Genomic DNA, 14,026 nt, shown 5'->3' on the forward strand with positions numbered 1-14,026 from the left:
TTCAATGTAGAGAATATGGAAAAAAAAATAGTATAAAATGTTAATACTAAAAACTCTTTATATATATCTTCTTTGTTTAAATCTTTTTTGATACATTACCATAATACTAATATTATCAGTGCTACCTTTTCTCAAAGCAGTTAACAAAAGTTTTTCACTCATTTGCTTTGCATTTGAACCAGTTTCTTTCAAAATAATATCAATAGCTTCTTGATCACCAACAACATCCCAAAGCTAAATAGAAAAAAGAAAAGGATATAAATATTTAATATTCTTTCTCTTTACTATTTGTTTTTTTTTTATACATACACCATCACAAGCTAAAATAAGATGAGAATGACCTTCTTCAAGTTTGATTGAACGTTGGTATGGATCACCAATGACATATTCCTTCATTGAATGATCACCGAGTGAACGTGTTACTGCCAAAATACCATTTACACGATTGTTTACGACAAAACCACCTGCATTTATAATACGTTTGGTCTCTTCCAAATCAGATCCTTTATGATCATATGACAATCTTTCAGCAACAGCGTTTTTACTAAAAAAAAAATTATAAACCAATCATATTAATATATATACTACATTATTTATCTTATCTATCTATTCTATCTTTCTTTCTTACCAAATTACAGCACGAGCATCACCAGCATTGGCAACATAAAGATGTTTTTCACCATCATTATTTTTTCTAAGGAGTGCGGTAATGGTGGTAGTTCCAGAGAATTGGATTGGTTCGTTCCCCATTTGTTCGTCTGTATCGAGATAACTCTTCTTTATGTCTTCTTGAATATTTTCTGGATCATTTTCGATTTCTTTTAATAAGTTCTAAATAGGATTATAGTGTCAATACTAATCTAATCATTGTCTCTATCTATGTGTCTTTTGTAAATGTCATACAAGGTGAAGATTCTTGGCAGTATAGTCGACAGCACCTCTGCCACCATGACCATCATAGATGGCAAAATAAGCTTGGTCTGGGACACCACCAAAGCCGTCAAGGGAGACATGTTCATCCTCCATTGTACGTCTAAAACGTGGGTTCTTTTCTGTGGAAATGCCAATGTCCTTGACAGAGGTGTATTTGGGTGTTGTTGGTGCTGCTTCGTCGTGATCGTTGCTGCTAATGTCGCTGCTGTTTGCTGTAGATGGGTTGTGGTGTGGATCTGCGAGTGGGGTGGCTGGATGGTTATTTAATTCCGACGATGACGACTCTTCCTTGGTCTCGGTGGTCTCCTTGTCGACCTCTAGAACTGTGTTGTCCTTGTTCTCTGTATTACTGGTGGTTGTCGTGGTTTGTCCCACTGTCTCATTGTTGTCCACTATATTACTGTCTTCTGAAATATTTGGTTCGCTCATTTTATAATAATAACTACTACTATATATATTTATATATATTGTTTGAAATGTAAAAAGTATGATATATGAAAGAAAAGATTAGATTGAATTAATAAAGATGCTATAGATATCTAGTGCGGAGTGGTAAAGATAATTTAGATTGAAGAGAAGATAATAAAAAAAAAGAAAAAAAAAGCAACTATAGTATTTGTCGACACAAAAAAAAAAAAAGATAAGATGAAGATGCGTATTATATAAAAAAAAAAAAAAAAAAAAGAAATAATTACAATAAAACTCACTCAATAGCTATGATGATGATAAAATAAAAATAAAAAATAGGTATTGATTTTTGTTGTTGCTGTTGATGTTTGGCTTTGCGCAAATTCTCTCGACGCGTGACCACAAGTTGGTGTGAGTGAGATCTCGATTCTTGTTAATTAAAAGTTGTCTCTTATTATAGCAGATACTGCTGTACTGTATAGACTAACTAAATAATATGACTATGATGATATGCTCTGTCTATTTGTTGTTGTTATTCTGATGATGACGACGATTATAACAAAATAAAGTAATTAGAGATATCTCTATCTTTTCTAGTTTCTTTCAGAGAGAGGAGGCGAGATAATAATGTGTATTATGTATTTTAACAATAGACTATTGAAGAAACACTACTATCTATCACGATAGATAGTTCACACCACCACCACCACCACCACCCACTCACTACACTCTCTCTCTCTCACACCCAACACCACCCTAACCCTCTACACTATTTGAGAGTAAAATTCCTGTTCCTATTCTCCTATTCCTAAATGTAGGTTGGCTGTAGGTAGGTAGGTACGATCCAAACTATTATTATTATTCTTTATCAGTTATATATATATACATATATATATATATATATATATATATATATATAGTCCAATATCATTTTTCAAAATCATCGATGAGATCTGCATCTAATCTATCTAATCTATCTCTATATCTTTTTTTTTTGTTTCATGTGACATATATATCACATGACAATGATGTTACTATTATTACTATTATTATACTATATATCTATTATTCCAATTGTCTATCTATAATATGATATAGGTGATGATCATCACAACAAGTAATTCGAATTACAAAACATGTGTAACAGATCTATAGATGATTATCTTCTTTTTCTTTTGTTTGTGTCTGATCAGCTGCTGATAAAGATGATGGATGTTTTTCTAAATGTGTGTGTGCAGAGATGATTGGTGTTGCTATCGGGTGTGGGTACTAAGATCTTCTAAATTACCTTTCCTTCCTGTAATATTTAGTAGCAAAGTGTTCAATACTCTCTAAAGTTCGATAAAATTGCCTTACAAACTTTGTTTGAAGAAAAAAAAAATCAAAAAAAAATTAAAAAAAAAAAAAAAACAAAAAGGGGGTGTTCAAAAAAATCTTGGCGCTCATTTGCTTTTGGTCAACGCCCAAGATCCAATACCCTATACCAATGGTAAACAATGAATGAACGCAATGCAATAGTTTTGTAGTTCGAAATACCTACAAGACCATATTAATAAACAGATGAGATTAGATCGATATGATATATTTAAATAGATATAAGATAAAAATAAATAAACAAAGAAAAATAATACTACTTCTAAAATAATAAAATAATAATATATATATATATATTATAATTATTATTGTACTGTTCTGATTTATTTTAGATTATTTGTTAAATATTAATTTTGAAACACATGAAATAAATAATTTGTTTGATCGACTTTTATTAAAAACTTTGAAGTCATCCCATTCATTAATTCATTCATTCATTCATCAATTTTCGATAGTCATAAAAAAGAGAGAGAGAGTCGAGGAAGAGGTAGTAGTAGAGTGCAAAGAGATATATAAGATAGATAGATGGATGTAGCAGATTTGCTTAATAGTGCATCTATTGCATCAGAGAATGAAAAGGTATCTCTACTATCGAGTGCCTTTGAACTTTTATTCTTTAAAGAGACACATCTACTTGCCGACTATTATCGCAGTCTTATAGAGTTTGCCTATGACAGATCTACCATTATGATCAAGAAACAAATCATTGGCTTTATCGAAACAACCTGTAAAAAGTATCCTCAATGTAATGTATCTCTAATCAACCAACCAACTACTATCATCAAGTCAACATATTGGCCATTTATGAAACAACGACGACTATTACTGGTTATAAAAGAAGAAGAAGAAGAGAAAGAAGAGATCAATAAAACTAACTTTACTTTATATGACAATACACAATCAACTTGATTATCAATGTCCTGTCTTTTTTTTTCTTTCTTTCTTTCGGTTTATTATTATTATTATTATCCATTATATTTTACAATCTACCTTTTATATATATATATATATATAGATTTAAATAAAAGTAAAGATGTTATATTGTTTCTATTGAATCAAGAGACACCTTCAGTCATTAAAAGAGTTATACTCTGTTTTACAAATATAATTAGATCAACTCTATCATTTATGTAAGTGTTAAACCACGTCCAGTTCGATCAAACCTTTATACTTATTTACTTTTTGTCTATCATTCATTTAGATTAAATTGTCAACCAATAAATGAAGCAACGGAATTATTCAATTCATTCAATGAAGTTAAAGGAGTGATATTGAAGCCACAAAGTTTGGACAATGAAGCAACACTTGTAAATACATTAAAGATGATAGAGATTTTAGTTTTATGTTTCTCTTCACCAACTGAGAATGGTGGAAATAATGCTAGTCGAAAGTTACTAAAATCAGATGAAGAATTCTCTTTGGATCGTATACCAGATCAACACCCTATTCTCAACAAATTGGTATTATCAAAAGAATGTGAATCTTATTACCTTGGTTTATTAATTGATCATGTATCTGTATTAAATAACATGTATGTTTGAAATGGAAAACTATAATCTACAATGAATGAATGAATGTGATATTTATTCCGATTCTCTATCTATCTATCTATCCATCTATCTATCTATCTATCTATTATTACTATTACAATTTAACGTTAGGACCAGTACCAATATTATGACACTTATGACATCATTGTCATCTATTGTGAAACAAAGATTGGCATTTGCCAAGATTATTGTACCAATGTTATCTACATTCCCTTCAAATCTACCGAAATTATCAACCGTTCAAAATGAAAGTGTAAAGCATTCAATCAAAACTTGTCTCCTTTCTATTATAAAGTATGTTATAGATCAAACCAAATAATTTAATGAATATTGACAGATATTAATTAATTTGATTGATCGATTTTAAATTAGATTAAAGAATCAAGCAGTTGCACCATATATAAAAGATTTAATTGAGGCTGCTAGTTTGGTTGATGGAAAGGATCATGCAGAGGATGCTGCAAGATGGTATAGAGGTGAACCAGAGAAAAAGAAACGTAATTATGAACAACAAAGTAGTTCAAATGATTCAAATGTAAAGAAAGTTAAAATGGAAGATCAACAACAACAACAACAAAATATACAAAATAATATGATGAATCAACAACAACAACAACAAAATATAGATAGTAATTTTAAACAACAATCACCACCTCAACTACAACAACAATCAATATTATTAGACTTAAATTATAGGCAAGGATTACAATTAGATTCAGAATCACAATCTGCGATATTATCAAATATTGCATCACTCAATCCAGAGTTTGTTGTTGATTTGGTGATTGAAAACATGAAGATATCTCCACTCTTTTATTTATTAAATGGGATCAGACGAAATCCAAATACCGAAACACTCTTTCAATTTGTAAATTCTTATCAACAACCATCACCACAACAATTATCAGTTCAACAACAACAACAACAACAACCACCAGGCTTTTCATCACCACCCCAACCTCAACAACAACAACAAAATGAATTTATGCAAATACAAATGCAAAAACAACAACAATTATTATACCAACAACAACAACAACAATTACAACAACAAATGAGAGATCCAAGAGCCATGTTATCACAACCATCACAACCGTCACAACAACAACCACCAGGCTTTTCATCACCACCTGTTACCTCTGTCAAAGAAGAATCGGCGTATCAGCCAGATTTAGAGGATTATCCAATCCAAATAGAAGAGGAAAAGAGCAAAGGAGATGGAAATCAACAAGAAAGAACTAGGGTTAAAAAAGAAAAGGTTGTAGAGATTAGCAACTTTGTACCTAAACCAAACTTTAAAATACCTAAACTTTCCAAAGAACAAGTTCAAAAGATGATGGATAGAGCACTGCAAAGAATTAAATCTTCTGAAAAGGGTGCAACTCAAGGCGGAAAGGTTAGTTTATGGTCTGCTTTATTTGCTCGTTTATTATCTCAACGTAATCGTCAATTGGTTGATCAACAACAAGATGATCAAGTTATGAAAGAGGAGAATGGTGATAGTGGTGATGATGATGAATTAGAGTATAGTAGAGTAATGATTGACTTTTGTTTGGAAGAATTTGGTACACGTAGAGAATTGGCACTTAGATGGTTACATAGTGAGTTGTTGGCATCGATGGATATTGGTGCTAGTGATGCTGCCAAGACAAGATATTCGAATCTATTATTGATGATGGTTGAAAAGGTGCAAGCTAGTCACACTGGAGACGGACAGGAAAAGACTATTACCGATTTCATCTTAGAGGTGCCATTGGTTACCGACGGTCTACTCCAACTTATTGTAGACTATTGCAAGAATATTCAATTGGTTGGTCTTGGATTAAATTCTTTTTGCGATCTCATCCTCTGGCGTCCAAATCTTCGTCAACAATGTCTAAACTCGCTATTGGAATTCTCTGTTGATCGTCACCAAGACATTCGTTCAAAAACTATTCGTGTCTTAACCAACCAACTATTTTGCAAACCATCTTTAGAACATACAATTCAAAAGTTTGCTATTGATCAATTAATTTCTGTTATTCATATTAAAGAAGAAGAGGAGGAAGATGAAGAAGTGAAAGAGGAAGCAGAACAAAAAGAAGAAAAAGAACAAAAGGAAGAAGAAGAAAATGGAAAAGATAAAACAATTGATGTAAAGTTGGAAAAGTTGGAAAAAAATACATCATCTGATTCTTTGGAAAAAGAAACATCAACCAATTTAATTGAAAGAAAATTATTATTATTCTTTTCATTGTGTGCAAAGAAACCATTGATTGCAACCGAGTTGTTACAGGTATACAGTCGGTGTTCGGATACTACCAAGGAAGTGATACATAAACATATAGGCACGGTGATGAAGACGATTGGACAGGCCAACGAAGACATCTTGCAGGTGTTGACAGTGTGTCCAAAGGGTGCTGAAAACTTAGTGTCAGAGATGCTCGGGTCACTTGTCAATGGTGAGCGTCCAGTCCCCAAGCTTGTCGACACTGTCAAGAACCTACTCGACATTACTGGCGAGACCAAGTTTTTATTGCCCGTTGTCCACGGACTACCACACGACGAGGTCATTGCCTCTCTACCCACCTTTTTGTCATTGTCAGAGGCTGATTTACGTAACTTTGTCACAATGCTTGCTATCCCGGGTAGTCCACTCACTCCATCCGAGTTACTCGTTCAACTCCATCTCATTGCCGACACCAACGTCAACAAACGTCAAATTGTCAATGCTATCGACCAATGTACCGTTCAAATGCAATCTGTATTCAAACCAGAGACATTGGCCGTTGCCATCCAACAACTGGTCACACAACCCACACTCAGTCCATTCCTCTTACGTACCATGTTGCAGTCACTCAATACCTACCCCAATCTACGCAACTTTATCGTTGAAATGATGAGAGAGTTGGTATCTAAACAAGTGTGGAATGACAAGGGTCTCTGGAACGGTTTCATCATTTGTGCACTCAAAGCCAAACCAGAGTCGCTGCCAGTCATATTCGATCTACCAAGTTCACAGTTCCAACTAGCCATTGAAAATGATGAACTACGTCGTACACTCCAAGAATTCATTCAATCAAAGGATCCACAATCAAGAAATGCATTCTCTAGAAATAATTTAAAATTATTAGATCAATTTAATAAATAATAAATCGAACAAATATATAATAATCAAATGCACATTTTTGAATCTTACTTTTTTCTTCAATGAAATCGAGATATTTCACAACAAATTAAAGGAACTCAAGCAAACTCAAAGGAAGAGGGTGTTTGTTGTTTTTGTTTTTAATCTATCTATTATCTTTTTTATTTCTATCTATCTATTTATCTGTATATACATCTACTTAAAAACAAATGAGTTATAGAGTTCGAGTAAATAAAAAGGATCTTAGTAGAAGAAAAAAGATTGAATTACCAGTTGATACTCAATTAGAAAAATCAAGTAAATATATCATCATATGACATATGAAAGAGAAGGATAGATAGAAAAAGGAGTGATTATAGGTTGTATTTACTTACTTACTTTGTTTGTTTATTTATTTAGAATTTAAAGATTTAAAATATGTATTTGTAGTTGATTTATCAAGTTATTCACATAAGAAATGTAATGCATTGTTACATCAATTGTTATATGGTACGGTAAAGGATAGTAGTCAGGTAAAGATTGTGGTGGTGATGAAAGCAAAGTTTAGTCCTGCATGTGTTTGTGGAGTTGGTGACAAGGATGATACTACTTTTCACAAGAATCGATTCATCACAGAGTCAGAACATAGAGTGGTGGTGGGACCAGACCAAAAACAAAGCTCAAAGATCTATTGCTCAGAAGTCATTAATTATTTGATTGGTCTATTCCCATTTGGTGAATCACATAAACATGTATTTGCACATTCCGAAGATTATATCGATAGTAGTTGTACTCTTCTTTCTCTAATCACCCCAGAAAAGGAGACTCAACATTTCTTTGATTATTTTGATGTTGGTATTGTTAGTCATCAAAATGATGATGATGACAATAATAATAATAATAATAACAATAATAATAATAATACAACAACATCACCAACAATGACACCAAAGAAATCATCATCTTCTATTCTAGGTAGTAGATCTATTGCAACCAAATCAACAACACCAATCAAGAAGCCATTATCATCTAGAAAACAACAACATGGAGATGAATACATTATAAATGAAGATTTGGAAAAAGATGTTGCAGAAAAGACCGAGAAATGGTTATTGACAAGATTGAATAGTCAGTCAGATTCAATCAATCTACCAAAATCTCGTGGCAAGTTGGAGAATGCAATTAAAAAGTTTTGTAAAATTAGCCAAAAGGCAAACATTCAACCTGTACTCTTGTTCTTGTCAGAGTGCGGTGATATTAGTCTGTGCAAGGTGTGTCAGACTTGTAAACCAGTCAATCCAGATAGCACCAGTTACTATTACACTAGAAACAAGGCCGATGCCAAGATGATGGACCACTGCAAGTCTATGATGGCAATGATCAACACCATCTACAGTACCAACCACCACGGACCCGTTGCTCTCACATCTCTTACCCACTCTACATTTGTCGAATCATTCCAATTGAATCCAGCGTCGGTCGTCGATCATTTGGTCAAATCTGATTTTATCAAAGTCGATGATCAAGGTCTGATCGTCGCCTACAAAAACCAAAAGATCAAATTAGATAAATTGTCTATCTCTGATGATCCATCTCAAAGCGGTGTATCAAATTCTGACAATCCCGAAATAGAAGATGATCTTTTAGATGATGAAATTGATCTTCAACCTGAAAAGGTTGATTATAGTTTCTTTGACTAAAACAATACATTTAAATGTTTTTATATAAACTACTCAACACAAAAAACAAAAAAAATAAATAAATAAACCTTTTTAATTTGATGGTTTATTATTTCTCTCTTTTTTTTTTTAATCTTTTAAAATTCATCTAAGATCATATATATATATATATATATAAAATTAAAGATATATATATATTTATCTATATCTCTACAATTTAATTTTTTTTTTTACTTTACTGTATAAATATGTAAACTTTGCTCCGACGAAATGAAATCATCATCAACTCTAACCAAGAAGACAAGACATAAAGAAAAAGAATAATAATAATAATGAATAAAATTAAAGAAGAATTTATTAATTTATTTACAAATGAAAAAAGTATAGTATAAATAGTTTGGATTATTATTATTTTTATTATTTATATTTCTAACTATTGATTTAATTCTAAATTATAGAAAAATCTTTTAAAAAAGAATTGGAGGAAAAGTTGGAAAAGATGAAAGTACTAATTCCATTTAGTGAATTGGAGGATAATATTGATCAATTTTACAAGTATGGTACAGAAGAATCAGCACTGCTAATCATTGAATGGAATCTTGGTGGACTTTTAGTGAGAGAGAAAGAGACAGAATTTTCAATTCCTCAATTAAAGACGTGGGCATGCACTCCAATCCTACAATTTTGTGGTATTGATCTATATGGTAATAGATTCTCATTTATGTTTGACTATTGGAATGCAATGAACTCATGTATCAATTGTATAACTACCAGTGGCAACCATGACTTTATGAAACATATTGATGGTGTTCCTGATGTATGTAGAGTATTGGTCATCTTCAAAACAAACTCTATTCCCAATGTTGATGAACATTTTAGTCATTTTTTTAATGGAAGATAAATTACAATTAATTAAAACTAACAAAAAAAATAAACCCAGTTTCTCTTGGGTTTTAATTAATTAAAAAAACTCCCAAGAGATGTTCATTTTCTTTATTTGTATTTTATATTTGTATTTTATATTTGTATTTATTATTTATTATTTATTATTTATTATTTGTTATCATTGAGAAATGACATTATCTTGAAACAAAGCGATCTATCTTGGGACAAACATTCAGAATGACCGTCACAGGCAACCAAGGTGTTGGGAGGCATAGTTTTGTTGAATCTTTGTTGGGTGCTGCCTTACCGATTGATCATCAAGAACATACACCAATCATCATTCCTGTTATTAATCAACTCAATAACTATATCAAATGGAACGATATACCAAGTTGTGAAGTTAATGATATCAAGTTTAATATTGTATGTATAAATCAATAGAATCATCAGAATTATAAATAGATTACTAATCTAGATATTTTTTGTTGTCGTTGTGTAGAGTTTAATGGTATCAAAAAATAATAGATTTAGAATGTGTAATCAAGTTACACTTTATAGATGTGCTAGAATTGTATTTATATTGTTTGATGTAACTGACCTACAATCATTTGAAAATCTAAAAGGTTGGCACTGTGAGACTCAAAGATACTGTTGGGAGATGGTAGAAGTGGTAATCGTTGGTACAAAAAGAGATTTGGTCGATCAAAGAATGGTCACAAGAGAACAAGCAAATGATTTTGCACTTGGTCTTGGTTGTTCCTACTTTGAAGTTGGTCAAGACGATGAATCTTGTATCGATAGAGTATATAGTATAATAGCAAGACATTTATATGAAAATATGTACAAAGATTTTGAAGATAATCGTCTAGATTTATTACCTTTACATTTGGATTCTATTTCTTCTTCTTCTTCTTTATCCACACGAGCAAACACATCAACAACAACAACAACAACAACAATCAAAGATCAACTATTTTATTCCGTTTTTAGATCAAAATATATTCGAAACAATATATTTAAACAGATTCCAATAATACATTCAGATTTAAATGTACAACTTGCTAGAGGAATAGGAATGCCAAACATTGAATTTTGGTGTACCAATCGATATTTCAATGTTTTGAAATACTATAAAGAAAAGAGATTGCCAATAGAGATTAACAAGTTTGCCAAGGTATCACCTTTTCTTAGGATGTCAGGCAATTTGGAGTTGCTACAATATATTGTTGAAAAGATAGGTGATCTGAATCACCCCGAAAAAAATCAGGTGATAAATGAAGTAATGGTTGGAGGTGATTTGTCAATGGTTCAATACCTTTTCAGCCAGGGATATTATTGGACATTGGAAGGATTATTGATGGCCATTGCATTCAACCATATAGATATTGTAGAATTCATCTTTGAAAAGTCTGGAGAGGTCACACAGGATATTCAAAAAGATTTGATCACCAGACCACCCTTTCTCAATCAAAATCGTTTAAAACGATGTATTCAAATGGCCAAATCTTACAATCGAGAGGAAATTGTAATGTTTGTCCGCTATTGTACCTAGGAAATCAATACCTCTAAAAAAGAAAAAATATAAATTGTTTGATAAATTATCAAATTTATTTTCTGGTTGATATAGAAACCCTCAAAAGGTTGTTGACAAAGGGGTTCTCTTTATATTTTTTATTCAATCGATCACTCTATCTATCTATCTATCTATATTTTAAATTTTAAATTTATTTATATAAAGAAATCTAAAAAAATATAAAAAAAGAGGTATAAATAATTATAAATACTCCTCAAAAAAAATACAGTATTCTCTCAACAAACAAACAAACAACATGGATAAAATTAAAGAATTTATTAGTTTATTTTCTCTTGAAAAAAGTATAGTACATCCCACACAACTTGTATAACAATTAAAAAAAAAAAGAAACTCTTAAAACTAATTTAATTTCCTATATTAATTTTTAGGGAAATTTAAAAAACAAATCATAGAAGAGTTTAAAGAAAAGGATATTAACATTCCTTTTAAAGAATTGGAGGAAAACATTGATCACTTTTTCGAGTATGCTTCAGAGGATTCAGTGTTAATGGTGATAGAGTGGAATCAAGTTGGACTACATTTAAGGGTATTGACCAAATCAGCCAGTCAATTAAAGTCAATGGCAAACAAATTCATCCTTGCTAATAGAGGATTTGATTATTCAGGGACCAAACACTCATTTTTATTTGACAAGTGGGCTACAATGAGAATGGAATGCATCAATCGTTTGTCAGCCAACACCAATTATGAATGGATGAAACATATCCAAGGTGTACAAGATGTATGTAGAATATTTGTGATTACCAAATCCAAATTTAGATCCACTGTCACTCCCGAAGTCGCACAACTTTATCTTACCGTTTTTAATGCAAGTTATAAACAATAAAAAATAAAATAAAGAATAGATTAGTTTTGCAAAGATATCTTTTTTTTGAATCTTTTTTTTTTTATAGTTGTTTTTTAATATCAACTTCTATCATCACATCAACATACTTACTACTTAGTAGTAGTAGTAGTAGTACATGTAACATTATACTATATTGTAAAATGACACGTCCTACAAAACCATCAATTGTATTAGGAAATTTCAGAATAACAATCACAGGAGATCGTCATGTTGGGAAACATACTTTTATTCAATCTTTGTTTGGTGTGACATCAGTTAGCAGAGTGCTTCTAGATGAACCACCAATCCTCCTTCCTATTATCAATCAACTTGATAACCATATCAAATGGAACAATACTATAAATAATGTTGATGTCAAGTTTAAACTTGTATGTTTGTCAATCAATTATAAATAGAGTAATCTATTTATGTAAATATAAATACTAACTTGTTTGTTGTTATTGTTTCTAGAATGTAGTAGTTTTAAAAGAAGAGAGATTCAAATTACATAGTCAAGTTTCAATTTATAGACAAGCAAGAATAGTATTTATCTTGTTTGATGTAACTGATCAACAATCTTTTGAAAATCTAAAAGGTTGGCATGGTGAGACACAAAGATATTGTTGGGAGATGGTTGAAGTGGTGTTTATTGGTACAAAAAGAGATTTGGTTAATCAAAGAAAGGTAACAAGAGAACAGGCAAATGATTTTGCACTTGGTCTTGGTTGTTCCTACTTTGAAGTTGGTCAAGACGATGATACTTGTATCGATAGAATGTATAGTATAATAGGAAGACATTTATATGAAAATATATACAAAGATTTTGAAGATAGTTATATAGATATATTACATTTAGATTTGGATTCTATTTCCAACTCTAATCAAATAACAACCAACACACATACAACAACACAAACAACAAACACACAGACAACAACATCAACAATTAAAGACCAATTATTTTATTTTGTATTTAGATCAAAATATATTCGAAACATAATATTTAAACAAATTACAACTATACATTTAGATTTAAATGTACAAGTTGCTCGAGGAATAGGAATTCGAAACATTTCATTTTGGTGTACCAATCGATATTTCAATGTTTTGAAATACTATAAAACAAAGTCACTACCAATACAAATAACCAATATTGCTAAACTATCATCGTTTCTTAGAATGCCAGGCAACTTGGAGTTGCTACAATATATTGTTGAAAAGATTGATCGTTTGTATCAAAATGAAAAATGTCAAATAGTGGATGAAGTCATTATTGGAGGTGATTTATCAAAGGTTCAATACCTTTATAGTAAGGGATTTTATTGGACATTTGAAGGATTATTGATGGCCATCGCATTGGATCACATCGAAATTGTCAAATTCATAGTTGAAATGTCTGGAAAGATCATAGAGGGAAATCGAAAAGATTTGTCAAACAGACCACCCTTTCTCAACCAAGATAATCTAAAAAGATGTATTAAAATGGCCAAATCATACAATAGAAAGGAAATTGGGAATATAGTGTCTTTAAAGAAACAATATTCTACATTGATTGGTAAACTAGCAAATTTATTTTCAACTTCATAAATATAATAATAATTAAATTGCAATTTAAATAATAATGGTAGATTAAAAAATGTCATTTGTAAAACTTCAAAAAACTACCAACTA

At 31.0% G+C, this 14,026-nt stretch overlaps 5 protein-coding genes across 5 annotated transcripts; 4 read left to right on the forward strand and 1 right to left on the reverse strand.

Annotated features, from left to right (window-relative positions):
* Positions 1-57: 57 nt before the first annotated feature.
* Positions 58-1,362, reverse strand: DFA_10033 (protein phosphatase 2C-related protein; the record flags this gene model as incomplete). Its single annotated transcript, XM_004351871.1, has 4 exons — positions 58-234; positions 310-544; positions 629-831; positions 904-1,362. The coding sequence occupies 4 exons, from the start codon at positions 1,360-1,362 to the stop codon at positions 58-60; spliced, it is 1,074 nt and encodes a 357-aa protein (XP_004351923.1).
* A 1,878-nt stretch (positions 1,363-3,240) lies between these two features.
* Positions 3,241-7,395, forward strand: sympk (symplekin; the record flags this gene model as incomplete). The annotated part of the gene is made up of 5 exons (XM_004351872.1): positions 3,241-3,460; positions 3,731-3,845; positions 3,917-4,246; positions 4,377-4,559; positions 4,638-7,395. The coding sequence occupies 5 exons, from the start codon at positions 3,241-3,243 to the stop codon at positions 7,393-7,395; spliced, it is 3,606 nt and encodes a 1,201-aa protein (XP_004351924.1).
* A 206-nt stretch (positions 7,396-7,601) lies between these two features.
* DFA_10035 (uncharacterized protein) lies at positions 7,602-9,071 on the forward strand (the record flags this gene model as incomplete). Its single annotated transcript, XM_004351873.1, has 2 exons — positions 7,602-7,689; positions 7,792-9,071. The coding sequence occupies 2 exons, from the start codon at positions 7,602-7,604 to the stop codon at positions 9,069-9,071; spliced, it is 1,368 nt and encodes a 455-aa protein (XP_004351925.1).
* Positions 9,072-9,382: 311 nt separating this feature from the next.
* DFA_10036 (uncharacterized protein) lies at positions 9,383-12,355 on the forward strand (the record flags this gene model as incomplete). The annotated part of the gene is made up of 6 exons (XM_004351874.1): positions 9,383-9,431; positions 9,509-9,867; positions 10,336-10,358; positions 10,467-11,465; positions 11,674-11,699; positions 11,898-12,355. The coding sequence occupies 6 exons, from the start codon at positions 9,383-9,385 to the stop codon at positions 12,353-12,355; spliced, it is 1,914 nt and encodes a 637-aa protein (XP_004351926.1).
* A 161-nt stretch (positions 12,356-12,516) lies between these two features.
* Positions 12,517-13,942, forward strand: DFA_10037 (uncharacterized protein; the record flags this gene model as incomplete). Its single annotated transcript, XM_004351875.1, has 3 exons — positions 12,517-12,744; positions 12,827-13,131; positions 13,333-13,942. The coding sequence occupies 3 exons, from the start codon at positions 12,517-12,519 to the stop codon at positions 13,940-13,942; spliced, it is 1,143 nt and encodes a 380-aa protein (XP_004351927.1).
* Between the last annotated feature and the right edge of the window lie 84 nt (positions 13,943-14,026).

Source organism: Cavenderia fasciculata (genome assembly GCF_000203815.1).
Source record: "Cavenderia fasciculata unplaced genomic scaffold Scf_EU5ZYIE02H8LDV-5, whole genome shotgun sequence".
NCBI lineage: Eukaryota > Evosea > Eumycetozoa > Acytosteliales > Cavenderiaceae > Cavenderia > Cavenderia fasciculata.